This window comes from Fukomys damarensis, unplaced genomic scaffold (assembly GCF_012274545.1).
Source record: "Fukomys damarensis isolate Sample0158 unplaced genomic scaffold, DMR_v1.0_HiC HiC_scaffold_7, whole genome shotgun sequence".
NCBI classification, from domain to species: Eukaryota; Metazoa; Chordata; class Mammalia; order Rodentia; family Bathyergidae; genus Fukomys; species Fukomys damarensis.
In genome coordinates, this window is record NW_022900919.1 from 617,821 (window position 1) to 630,744 (window position 12,924).

Sequence of the window (12,924 nt, forward strand, 5' to 3'; positions counted from 1 at the left end):
GGCGGGGTGCGTGGCTTGGTGGGGCAACCAGGCGGCTGCACAAAGCCGAGAGGCTGCCGGCCAGGGGACTCTGGCTCACCTACCCGAGGCACTGCCATGAGTCGCGGGTGAGAGCTGTCCCACTGCTCTCCCCTCTGGTCGTGCAGCCGAGTGCCAGCTGGTGCAGGAACGGGGCCTCAGCCTGTGCGAGCTCGTCATTGTCAGATCTCATGCACCCTATCATCAGTATCAGGGATGGAAGCCCTCCTGTCCTGTTGGATTGAGCTGTGTCCGGCCACATTTACCTGTCTTCTGTGTGGCTTTTTTTTTTTTGTACTGGGGATTGAACTCAGGACCTTGCACTTGTGAGGCAGTGGCCGCACTGCTGAGCTACATCCCCAGCCCTTACCTGTCTTCTGGCTGTCCACCTTGGCTCCCCAGCTGGGTTGTATCACTGTGTGTCTTCAGCCCTGCCCCATCTGCGTGCTGAGGTCACTGCTGACCTGTCCTCTAGGATTTCTTACAGTTCTTGACATTTGTGTCATCTGCTTAGTGTTGAGTGTGATTTTAATCTCACTATTTTATGGAGTTAAATCTTATCTCTCAAAGATTAACCTCTAAGGGCAAAGACCCTGGCAATTTCTTGAGTGTTTTTGATTTCTACAAAAACATGTGTGCCTACTAGGTAGGCATTTTGATACTTGTTGGCTTTTGTGACCCACATAAAAAAAAAAAAAAAAAAAAAAACTAGGCACCACCAGAATGGAAGGATCTGTCTGTGGGCTGCGGCTGTTTTCTTTCTCAAACTGGATTCCTGAGGATGTCTTTTCCTGTTTTAGTTTACTCCGCAGAAACTGGGCTTTGTTTTCTAGGTACCACAGATTAGAGACATAATTTATATATTCGTGTAGTTCTAACTCTTCAGGTAATTTGGATTGTTCAGATACTGTCATTTTTTTTTTTTTTTTTTTTTTTTGGTACCAGGGATCGAACTCAGGTCCTTGTGCTTGTGAGGCGGGCACCAGAATCACTGAGCTAAATCCCCAGCCCTAGATACTGTCTTGACAAGCTTAGAATTTTAGCTGAGTCCGTCTGCATGGCTCAGCGAGGTGACCGGCAGGCATGCTGTGCGGGAGGTTGTGTGGAGATGAATTAAGCTCAGACCCAGGCTCCAGGCCCTGGAGCGGTGGCAGAGGAAGCGGGCATGGGTGACCGGAAGCTGGCGTGTGTGTGACATGCTGTCAGGGCCTCCCAGCGAGGGCAGCTGTGCAGAACGTCACACTTGACTTCTCTTCACTCTGATGGATGAGTTACAGGTTTCTCTGGCAGGAATAGGGCATGGAGTCTGAGCAGTGGGGATTCTAGGAGATGGTGTGTGGTGGGGATTGGCTGAAGCAGGCCCGAGGGGCTCCATGTGTCAGGCCACACAGGGCAGGGGAGCAGCTGACTTGGCCTCAGGAGCAGGGAGCCCTTGAGCAGTGAGGAAACCTAAACTCGGTGTAGACCCTTAGAACAGTAAGAGCTGTGGATGAGAAGGGGCCGAGCCTAAAACCTAATGAGGTTCACTTGGAAACCTTGTCCCAGCGGATTTAAGGGATACCTTTAGCTTCTTTTATTGTCATAAATGAAGCCCAGGCTCTTTAGAATGTTTTAATAAGAGCCCCTGTTTAGGAACAGGCTGTCTTCCTACCTGTCTTCGTGTGCCTGCTGTCAGGAGGCTTCAGTGCCCACGGCACTGCTTTGGGATGGTGCTGGGTCTTGGGAAGTCCTGCCCTCAAACAGCTGTGGCCTCTGGGGAAGAACAGCCTTTCTTTGTGAAATGGGATTAAAGCCTCGCAGAGTGTGGAAGTGAAGTCTTCCAAGGTGCTTTGTGAATGTTCTTCTGTGTATGTGTAAGGGGAGGTGTGGCTGCAGCTGTGGCCAAGTGGCCTGCAGGGTGAGTGGGGTGCTGCTCTGGCTTCTTGGTTCCTGCCTTACACCTTGGGAAGAAGGCAGAGAGGACAGTGGGCCTCACACTGGAGCAGCATTGGCCTCAGCTGGGAAGTCTCAGGAGGGTAGCCCCTCAGGTGTGTTCCCTGCTGTCCCCGGGAAGGCACCTCAGCCCTGCTGTCTGGGGGCCACAGGGATGGGGCTGGGGCCTGAGGACCGGCAGTGTGGCTTAGCTGCCATTCTGTCTCCTGCCTCGATCTTACAGACTTGGGAGGGCTGGGGACCCTGGCATGCTGCTGGGCTGTTCCCCATGCTGGCTCAGGAGCTGTGGCTGGAACGAGGTCATCAGAGGGAGTGTGAGCTGGGGCCCAGGCTGGGCTGGATCCTGGTGCAGACCTTGTCATGAGTCAGTGTGCATGCTCGACCCCTGCACCCACCATGGGAGATCTGATGGGGCCGAAGGTTGAGGCTTTGAACAGTCTGTGTGCAGGAGTGGTGTGCGTGCGCACGTGTGTGTGTGTGTGTGCATGCGTGTTACATGCTTGCAAGTGTCTGTCAGTGTGTTTTCCCATGATGTTTACTACGTGGACATTGTTCGGGGCGACTCTGCCCTCCCCATCTGTGCTGTACCAAGCAGTGCACACTGACTGGGCAAACCTGCCAGGCACTGACCGCAGCTGTAGTTCAGCTCAGGGGAGCTGTTTCTCCTTGGCGTTAGGGCAGGATTTTGTTCGAACAAGGCTCTGACCAGAGGGGAAGAGTGACGCTCGGTGAGGGGTCCTCTAAAATCTCTGCACAGTGATGAACTGCGACACTCTCTGTGCAGTTTCTTCAGTCAGAAAGAGTCGGTGCGGTGTCCCAGGCTGCCCGATTCGGGCTGGGCTTGTAGGTAGTCTGCATGCTCCCCCAAAGTATGAGAGCCTTTTAGAACTCTCAGGCCTAAGGAGTGTGGTCCCTTGAGTTGTGTTACATAGCACATCTTCCTTTGAATTCCTTTTTCTTATAGAACAAGTGTGAATTTTTTTGAAATTTACACTTTTAAAAAAATTTAATGTTTTATTTTTTAAATTAAAACATACTTGACTAGAATACAAAATAAGGCATGGGTGTTAGTGTGAAAAAATGGATTAGCTGTTTGGTTACACTTGCCAAAAATATAGAAAGGGTGGAAAATTACCAGAATGAATTTAGAGAAGGTAATTTAAAATATTCTTTATTGAAGGCAAGAAAAGCTCTAGGAATGCTTTCAGATGTTTGCCCCTTAATAACTTTATTCTTAAATTTCATGGTCCACAAGACAGCATTTCCCTGGAAATTTCAATTTTCAAATGACACATACAAATATAATGTACTTCAATTTTAAATATAATAATGTAATTCAATTTTAATAATCATAATACTTTTATGTAAGAATTAATAGCCTCTATATTATATACTGACTGTATTAGTGGATGAATTGCAGTTTTTCTTTTATGTTTAAAATAAAGCAAGAGGAGGAGTTGGGATTCCTTATGGTCAGGAGGCTCTTCCTTCCACTCTGTTCTTTTTCCGAATACTTTTTTAATGCTAGGTTATGGCTGGGCATGTGATAGTCATTATCAGTACACGTGTGCAGTACTAATCATTACCTGTCTTGCGGGGAAGGTGTATTTACCTTAACACATCTGGACTTTTATTCTCTCCTTGTCCTCCTGTCTCCGGCTCCCCTTCCCATTTGTAAATGATCTGGTCTCTGTTTCCTATTGTCCATCTCTTATTTTGCTTTTTAAATTATTTAAACTTTGAATTTCTCATAAGGTGCAGAGGCCCTAAGTGCAGGTCTCTGGACAGAGTTCCTGGGGTTCCTCCGTTCTCTCCTGCTCTGGGCCCTTGAGCAAGTGACTCAACCGCTAGGGACCCCTGTGCCACCACCCCCTCCTCATGGGCAGGACAGTGGCAAAGATCCCCTGAGGCAGTGTAGGTGCAGCGTTGTCCAAGTTTTGCTGTGTAGAAAGCATTCAGGTGTTACCAGGGAGGCTGCGTGGAAAGGCACGAAGGGATTCAGAGCTGGAGCACGTTCTAAATGGACTCTGGAGACCGACCAGGTGCGATACCCAGGCCAGGATCACCAAGGAGTCTCTGTTGAGAATACTGGTGCTGAAGGAGACCAATGAAGGAGTTCAGGCACCAGAGCCCCCAGCGACATCCCTTTGTCTCCTGAGAGACGCCGAGGACCACTGAAGGTCGGGAGAGGTGAAGTCAGGGCTAACAGTGGTGTGGCAGGAAACGAGCTGCTCTTCAGTGCTCTCATTCTCCAGAGGTACTTAGTATTCCTGAAGTTTGGTCCCATTGTCATTGTCAGCATCAAACAGGAAGAAGAAACAGAAGCAAGATTATAACTTACTAATGTTGTCAAATGAAGGATCGATGATTAACTAGTTGAGTTAATAATTTTGTATACGAGGGCTGGGGATGTAGCTCACAAGCACAGCGCCTGTCTGGCAAGTGCAAGGCCCTGAGTATGATCCCCGGTACTGGGAAAAAAAATTGAGTATAGAGCCAAATATATATATATTACAAAATAAATACTCTTCCAAGGTGTATATCCAATAGTTATAAAAACAAAAAGCCTATGGATCTCGTCCTAAAGATTGTTAAACGAATCACTTAAGCATGCATATCTGGCATCCTGAATCCGGGATCTGGAGTGCTTCAGTGTCTGAAACTGAGTGCTGAAGCGGTGTCACGAGTGAAGAACCCACGCTGGTGCTGCCTGAGGGACCGCTGAAGATATGCGTGCTCCCCTGCGTGCCGCGTCTGCCCAGTGTGAGCCTTCGTGCGGCTCCCTCTTCTAGGCGTCTCATTCTACACGTGCAAATATCCGAACATTAAAAAAATTTGAAATTTGAAACACTTCTGGTCCCAAGCATTGTAGATAAGCATTGCCATAAGATGCTGACAGGCATTTTCTCAAGGACAGCTGAAAAGCAATTCAGATAATTGAGGTATATACCATTTTATGGATGCAGCAGCTGTGTCATGTAGATTTTTCCTGGATTCATTAATGAAATTCTAATTTCAAAAGGGTTATAGAAGTATGTGTGACATGTTCTTAGTAGGATAAAGGTGTCATTTACAGTTAGTCATTCAGTGAAAAATGGTTTATTCAGAAAATAATAGTTGAATCACGAAAATCATAAAGCCCAAGTTTTATCAGGGTGAGGGAAAGCTTTAAAGGTAGAAACCAGAAAGGGGGTAAGCAAATACACTTTTTTCAAAGAAATAAAATTTGAGAGAATCATAATATAGCTTATAAAAGTCCTGTGACAAAGTTAATCATTTGCAACTTTGATGATCTAGAAAGAATAGCTGCCTTTCGTAGCTGTCACAATCTGCAAAGCAAAATGAATTTGTAAATAAAAACGTAAATACTACTTTGAAAATAAAGCAGTGAGGTCTGAGCTTTCTGATTTACGTTGCCAAGAATATTTCCATGGTTTGATTCATTAGGAGTTGTTAATTAGAATCTAGTAATGAGATGTATCTTGTGATATAAGAAAATCAAATGGCATTTTCTGGATTCATCTTGATATGTTTGTACACAGGTAGAAAGCAAACTGTTGATTTTCAAGTGAGATGATCTTATTGTTAACTATTTTCCATTGCTTACCTTTTCTTTTTTTTCTCTCCTTTACTCCCTGCACTTTGTGTTTGTTTAAAAGCAGGAGTTAAGTTTATCATATAAATTTAGATTGTAGTAGTTTAGAAAAGGTTGCACTCCGCTCTTTCGTGTATGTCCTCTTGCCCACGCTCTTACCGATGGGCCCTCTTTTCTTGGTTCCGTTTGTGGTGGCTTCCGTCTGAAGGTTCCTCTGTGGTATCTGGCAAATGGTGGGGCTCAGGGAGTTTGCAGAATGAGTGAGTGAGTGGGAGTTGCCCGTGGATGCCCTCGTCTGTGATCAGCCTGTCTGCTGATATTTCTCTCATTGAGTTTATTGGTACTTCTTAGGTATACAGCACAGTACATTCATTGTTGGCCTCTGCTATTGTGAGCTTAGCCCCTGGCTTCTTTCAAGAGTCGATATTTTTTCTCACTTGGTCCAGCATTTTCACATCCCAGCCTCTGGCAAGCTTGTCTTTGAGATGTGCTTCTGTAAGTTGAAAATGTTTCTTCATGCTAACTTGGTAATTTAAATTTCTTTTTTCTTCCAGCTGCCTTTGCAGCCGTGTTGCACTGGTAAGATACCTTTTTCTCTAATGGTATATTTTATGCAAATGTTTATAACTTTCCAAAACTATTTCCTATATATTTAAAGGAACAATTTTACTGTAGTAAATATGGATATGTATTACATGTAGCACAATAGTCTGAAAAAGTTAAATTGATAAATGAGGGTTAGAATAATAAAATTTTTAATGAAAAATAGGCTTATTATTAAGGCTGTATTTGAAACTACTTCAGTTAACATTAATAGTGTTCATGTTGAGAGGAAGATTAAGTTTTTTAATATTCTGGATAGGAAGACATATGAATTTCATTAATCAGGCATTTCTGAAATGGTAACCCTGTGACATTTATAGTTAAAGCTATACGTTCATTGTATTTTATTAAAATGTTATTCTGGCCCTTTCTAATTTTAAAATCTCATTTGAATGTTTCTTGTGGAGAGAAATTTTAATAAAAATTAAAACATAATGAGTGGAAAGCAAATATATGTACTGTTGTACCAGCTTTATTACAGTATCATCTACAAATTAATAGATGTTTTTATCTTTGCTTTAATAGGATGTGTAAATCTCGGCGCTGTTGCTTTGTTTTCCAGGAGCCACATAACTCACCTCTTTGAAAATGACCGTCACTTTTCTCACCTCTCTACTCTGGAAAGGGAGATGGCTTTTCGCACCGAAATGGTTAGTTACCCTGCAGTGTTTTATTGCAGTACTTTTAGGAATCTGGGACGTTTAAGCTTTTTATTGTGGAAAGTTATTCCGAGGTAGAGAGGGTGGAGGCCCTCTACCACCTTCAGCTTAAGCAGTGGGCGAAGGCACACTGTCCCCATCACCACTGCCCTGTGTCTCTTCAGGGAGCTCGAGACGGCATTTCATGTGTGAACACAGTCATCGTGTCTTGGAACACAAGACTGGTTAGTTGTTAGTCATGGTGCCATTGTCACACTTGAAGACAGTGAACGGTGTCTTAACGTCACCAAATACAAACCATCGCTTGACTGAACCTGCAAGTACTTTGAAACATCATGTAGTTGGACCAGGATCCAGGCTACACATTGCGTGTAGTTGACGTATCTCTTAAGTCTAATCTGTAGATTTCTCTTCCCTTTTTCCACTTTTTTGTTGTTGTTTTGTTTTGCTGTCATCTATTCATTAAGGAACCCAGGACATTTGTCTACACTAATGTAGAGTTGTCTACATTAAATGATGCTGTTTTTTTAAGAGGCCTTTTCCCCCCTTTTTTTTATACCAGGAATCGAACTCAGGACCTTGAACTTGCTAGGTGGGTGCTGTACCACCGAACTACATCGCTAGCCTTAATTTATCTGTCCCAAGTTTCCTGAAAATTGGTAGATTAGAATTTTGATAACCGCCTTTTTTTTTTTTTTTTCTAGTAGGAATGCTTCTCTGTGGAGCTATTCACCTTTTTTTTTTTGATAGTTGAAATTGATCTCGGGACCTAGCCCTGCGTATAGGATATTGTTTTCAGACAGGGTCTACCTAAGTCACTGAATTGCTGGGGCTGGGCTTGAACTTGTGATCTTCCTGCCTCAGGCTTTCAGAGTGCTGGGATTACAGGCATGTGCCACTCTGCCTGGAGGGTGCTCTGACCTCTTTTTGCCTCATACCACAGCAAACCAGGCCCAGTTGTCTATCTTTCTGAGATGTTAAATTTGGGTGGCGAGGTTAGGGAGTGAGTGCTGAGCCCTCCTCAGAGCCTGGCCGCAGGAGTTCGATTGGGATTGCTGGATGGTGCTCATCTACTCCATTGTTTTCCTGTCCTCGTATAACTGTAAGGAAGGACTTTCCCATAGTACATTTGGTTTCTCTGAGGTACACTTCATCAGGTAACAGGGACACACACGAGTCTTTGTATTTACCATTTTCTAAAAACATGGGTTAGTTTTCTAGCACCTTCTGTCCATGAACAGTGGAGTCCCTCCTTTGGGCTCTTGCTCTGATCTGATGGGTTTCAACCTGGCCTGCAAATGCTGCCGTGTAGGGCAGTGAGAGCCTGGCGGTGTTTTCCTGGGTGTTCTACACCTCTGAGCTTTGCTCTCTGGCCTGGCTGCCCCCAGGTTCCCAGGCCCCCACTGCTGCTGGCGGTGAGAGAGGGGTGAGAAGTCTCGGTCCACAGATGTACACTGCCCCAGGGCCGCAATCTCACCCAGGCGTTTCAGTGAATGTAATTAGGAAACACTTTCTTGATACAGAAAATAACTCATGAATTTATGTTCCCATTTTAAAGTTTATATTCAGGATTTTTTTTTTTACTTGATAAAAAATTTATATCTTTTTAGTCTAGAGAATCTTGGTTTCAAATTACTCATTATTTTAGGGATAAAATTGCCAGAGTGACTATTAAAAATCAAATTACCAAAACTAATGTAAGGTTTTCTTGTGGTTTATTTTTACCTTAGTACATATTCCCCTGGAGTTGTATAGTAAAATTGCTTTAAGGTCACTTGAAATCTTCCATCTTGGTAAATTTGGTTTTTTGTTTTTGTTTTTAGAGACCCAGCCTCCCTATGCAGTTCAAGCTGACCTTGAACTCACTATGTAGCCCAGGCAGGCCTCAAACTAACTCACAGGGAGCCTCCTGGGTTAGCCTCAGATTGCGGGTGTGCACCACCACACCAGGCTTACTCTTTATTTTTTAAAATATTTAATAATTGATGTATTTCGCTTTGTTAATACACATGACATTTATATGCTTACAAAATCAAACCTACAAAACTGGGTAAGTCTGGTAGTTTCCCAGGGCTGACATAATAAAGTCACCAAATTAGGAGGCCCAAACCAGCAGAAGTTATTTTCCTTCAGTTCCAGGGTCAGAGCTGAAATGAAGGCTTTGATGGGGTGCCTAGTGCCAGGCGGGAGGAGAGACCCTGCCCTGCCTCTGCCCAGTGCTGCCCGCCTGGCTGTCTGGGCCCGTGGCTGTGTCATCCACCCCTCTGCCTGTTGCTATGTGGCCGGCTCCCATGTGCTGCTCTCTGTGGGCCTGAGTCCACCTTGATCTGGCTTGCCCCATCTTCATTTGATTATGTCTGAGAGGACCTCGATTCTGGATCGGGTCGAATTCCCAGGTTCGGGTGGGCCTGAAAGTTTGGCAGACGCAGTTCAGCTCCAAGTGGGAGGAAATACAGTTTGACTAGTGTTATGAGTGATGAGAGCTAATGCCTTGTAGTGTCCTGACCCTTTATTTCCAGTAAATGCCTGGGGAGGCAATTGTGTCTGTATTTTTAATTCTAAAGAGTTTGGCCACAGCTGGTGGGGCAGGGCCAGGTTCCACCGGATAGAAGTGGCACTTGTGTCCTGTTTGTCTGTCCTTCCAGTGCCCTTTACGCTTCTCCCTGTGTGGCTCCAGCCTCCATGGTCTTTGTCCCACGTGTCACTCCCTTGCTGTCTTTCCAGAGGAGGTGTCGGGATGAGCAGCAGCCTCTCCTTCAGAATAGCACTGCTCCCCACCTGAGGTCCCACAGGGTGTCATGCTGAGCTGATGGAGGAGAATGATCTATACAATTATTTCTGAAAGAAATTTATATGTAGCACATCAATATGCAGCGTTCAGGGTATTTGCATACTTGCATATAAATCTGGAGGAAAGATGATTGATGGCATTTTTTGCATTCAAGTAAGCAGCTAGGAGGACGTGTTTTTGGCTTGGGAAGACTGCTTAGTTCATGGTAAATTTTAGTTCCTTAAACCACTCTTCATAAGATAAGCTTTTATAATATTTACATTAGCACGAGTGTTAGAATTTTCTTGATGAAATAGACTGAATTTTATGTAAATATGCATTCGAAATGTTGACACTGTACTTAAAGCTAGTTTGTACTTATTTCAATTAAGACAAGGTTATTCTGAAATATGTGCCTTTTTGCAGCCTAAGAATTCATCAGTGATCAGAAACCTGTGAAAATAGTTGTAGCTATTGCTTGCTTGAGTGCTCTTTTTTTTTATTTTAAAAAATGTGTATTTTAAGTGTTCATAAAGCTAAGTGAAGGCATTATGTCCCTTTTATTATAACTGGAGCATATCCTTATTTCAGGGACTGTATTATTCTTACTTCAAGACCATCGTGGAAGCCCCCTCGTTTCTGAATGGAGTGTGGATGATTATGAATGATAAACTGACAGAATACCCCCTGGTCATTAACACATTGAAAAGGTTCAACCTATACCCTGAGGTAAATTACTTTCTCCAGCTGTGATGTTTTGCTTTATCATAACTCTTTTTGTACTAAATGCTGATTTTCAATCTCAGATCTAATTAAGCATCTTAAGTTTCATTTCAGTTTTTAAAGGAAAATGTGTATCTTGGGGAGGGATATGGAGTGCATCTTGTTGGAGGTTTTGAGAGCCTTGGTCGAACCGTGGGAACACTGTCTGGGTGCCCGCCACTCCTGGCCCTGCCGTGTTTGCCATGTCAGCGAGGGCTGTCATCCTGGCCTGCCTCACACTGCCCTGTCTGAGGCCCCTCTTTCCTGAGTGGCCTTGGGTGGGTGTGCAAGAGCAGAGGGAGGGAGGCTGTGACGCCAGCTGTGTGTTTCGGCTCATAGTACCCTCCCTGTGTTTATTTGGCTCAGCCTGGGCCTTGTGTCCCCGCTTAGCGTTCCGTGGCGCCAGAGGACTCTCGTGGCTCTGCCTCAGCTGCCCTCTAGGCCCTCACCAGGCGGAGGAGTTTGGCCACTAGGTTCAGGGGTTCATGCAGACGCGTGCTTTTGAGCACTGTGTGCAGCCGTAGGCAGAGTGACAGTGACGTCACTGGAGTGCCACCCCAAGGTGCAGATCGTTTCTGTGGTCATTCGTCATCTAGGAACATTCATGACTGTCTTCCTGGTCATCTCTGCTGTTGTGTGTGGTCTGCCCTTGGCTGTTTAGCCCAGCTTTTGTGGAAAATCTGATTGTTTTCAGTCTTTTTTCTAAGTAAAGTTGCGGTGAAGATCCTTGAAGCTAAATCCTTAGCCACATCCTTGTTTTAAACTAAAAATTTGTTGATCTGGATCCATTTCATTCAGCAGAATATATACTTTAATGATTTGGACACATTGCCAAAATGCCTTCCCTGTGGGCTAATGGAAATCTTATCTGCATCCTTGTAGGTTTGATAAAGAAACTGTAATTACTCATTGTATTTTTTTCGCTCATATACATATATCATATATATACATATATATATATATATATATATATATACACACACACACACACACACACACACATTTCAGTGCTATATTAATATAATGCATTTTCACTTTTAAAAGTAATTACTTGCTCATGTCCTCTGCATATATTTCTGTTAGAATTTTGTAAAAGCTGATTATTTACAGCATGTCAGTATTATGCTGTGACATTAAAACATTTTCTTTAGTTTCCTGTTTGCCATTTACCTATGTATATATATTTTTGCAGTAGAAATATTGTATCTGAGTCTTGTAATTTACATGTTCTTGTTTATACATATATGTAAAAATCTTCATTCCTTATAATCCTAATTAATTTTTTATATTTGCTTTTTAAATTTATTTGGAATTCATTTTGCTCATAGTGTGGGACAGGAATTGAAACTTGAGATTTTAAAAACTGGTCTCTGTAACCCAACACTGAGAGTGGTCCATCCGCTCTCCGCTGTCTGGTGGCTTTGTGTGCACGTCACTGCACTTGCACACTGGCAGGCGGGCGCTCAGTATTGCCTGGGCAGGTCCCGGAGGTGGATGGGGCCTGCGGTGCGGGCTTGCCTGCCTTGTGGGGAGGGGCTCGGGCTCACGTTTGAGGGAGGAAGGAGGAGGAGGAGGAGGCAGGAGGCTGGAGGCTGGGCGTCCGCAGAGCCTCCTGTCCCGCTGCTGGGGTCACTGTGGAGCTGTCCGCCTGACAGCAGGGCCCCCACAGCCTGTGCAGCTCTTTCTGGCCTTGCAGGGCCCCTGCTGGTGCAGCTTGCCCAAGTGCCAGCCTGGCCTGGAGCCTCCACAGGGCGGGGTCTGCTGCTGGCCAGCCTCGTTCTCATTGGTCCTCCATCGGTACCACACTGTCGTGATTATTTTAAGGAATTCATTTTAGCATTTGTTAGGATGTATTTTGATGAGTTGTCACCTTTAGTTTTCTTCTAGATAAATTTTAGACTCTTGATACTTTGATTAGGATAGTTTAATGCTTATGAACTAATTTGAAGGTGGATTTATACCTGGAAGAATTAGGTCTCTTCAAGTAGACACAGTATTTCTGTTCATATCTTCATTTACATCCCTTGGTAGAGTTTGGTAGCTTTTGAAAACGTGCATCTTACAAATTTATACTGTATTTTATTTTTACTGTGGGTGAGCAGTGAAGAATCTCTGTAGCAGCTGAGTCTCGTGTAATGAGATAAAAAGGCAGCCAGGTGGTTGACACAGGAAAGGAAAATTTGAAGATTATGAAAACGTCTCCAGAATATTCTAGTAATGAAAATTCTTTAGCACGGTATCTTTCTCACGATGCATCTGTTTCCTTAATAATAGGTAATCTTGTCCAGCTGGTACCGGATTTACATCAAAACAATGGACTTCATTGGTGTTCAGACCAAGACCTGTTGGACAGTTACCAGAGGAGAGGGACTCAGTCCTGTCGAAAGCTGCGAAGGTGCGTCGCTTCTGGAGCGCTGCCTCATAGCTGTGCAGTGTGACCCAAACTGGTGGGAGACATGGTCACATTTGACTGTGCCGTGTCCTGCATGTCTGAAGTTGGGGCCACGCAAAGCAGGCTTTGCCTGTGACCCTGGGGTCACGGCCTGTGCTGGAGAACTCAGGTGGCAGGGAGGGGAGGGAGGGGA

At 44.5% G+C, this 12,924-nt stretch overlaps 1 protein-coding gene across 1 annotated transcript in view; it reads left to right on the plus strand.

Moving 5' to 3' along the window:
• Positions 1-12,924, plus strand: part of Dpy19l1 (dpy-19 like C-mannosyltransferase 1) — a 74,770-nt gene that overhangs the window by 8,035 nt on the left and 53,811 nt on the right. Inside the window, exons 2-5 of the mRNA XM_010612884.1 lie at positions 6,100-6,124; positions 6,711-6,798; positions 10,169-10,306; positions 12,614-12,734. Coding sequence (XP_010611186.1) covers positions 6,100-6,124; positions 6,711-6,798; positions 10,169-10,306; positions 12,614-12,734 — 372 coding nt within the window. The remainder of the gene's footprint in view (positions 1-6,099; positions 6,125-6,710; positions 6,799-10,168; positions 10,307-12,613; positions 12,735-12,924) is intronic.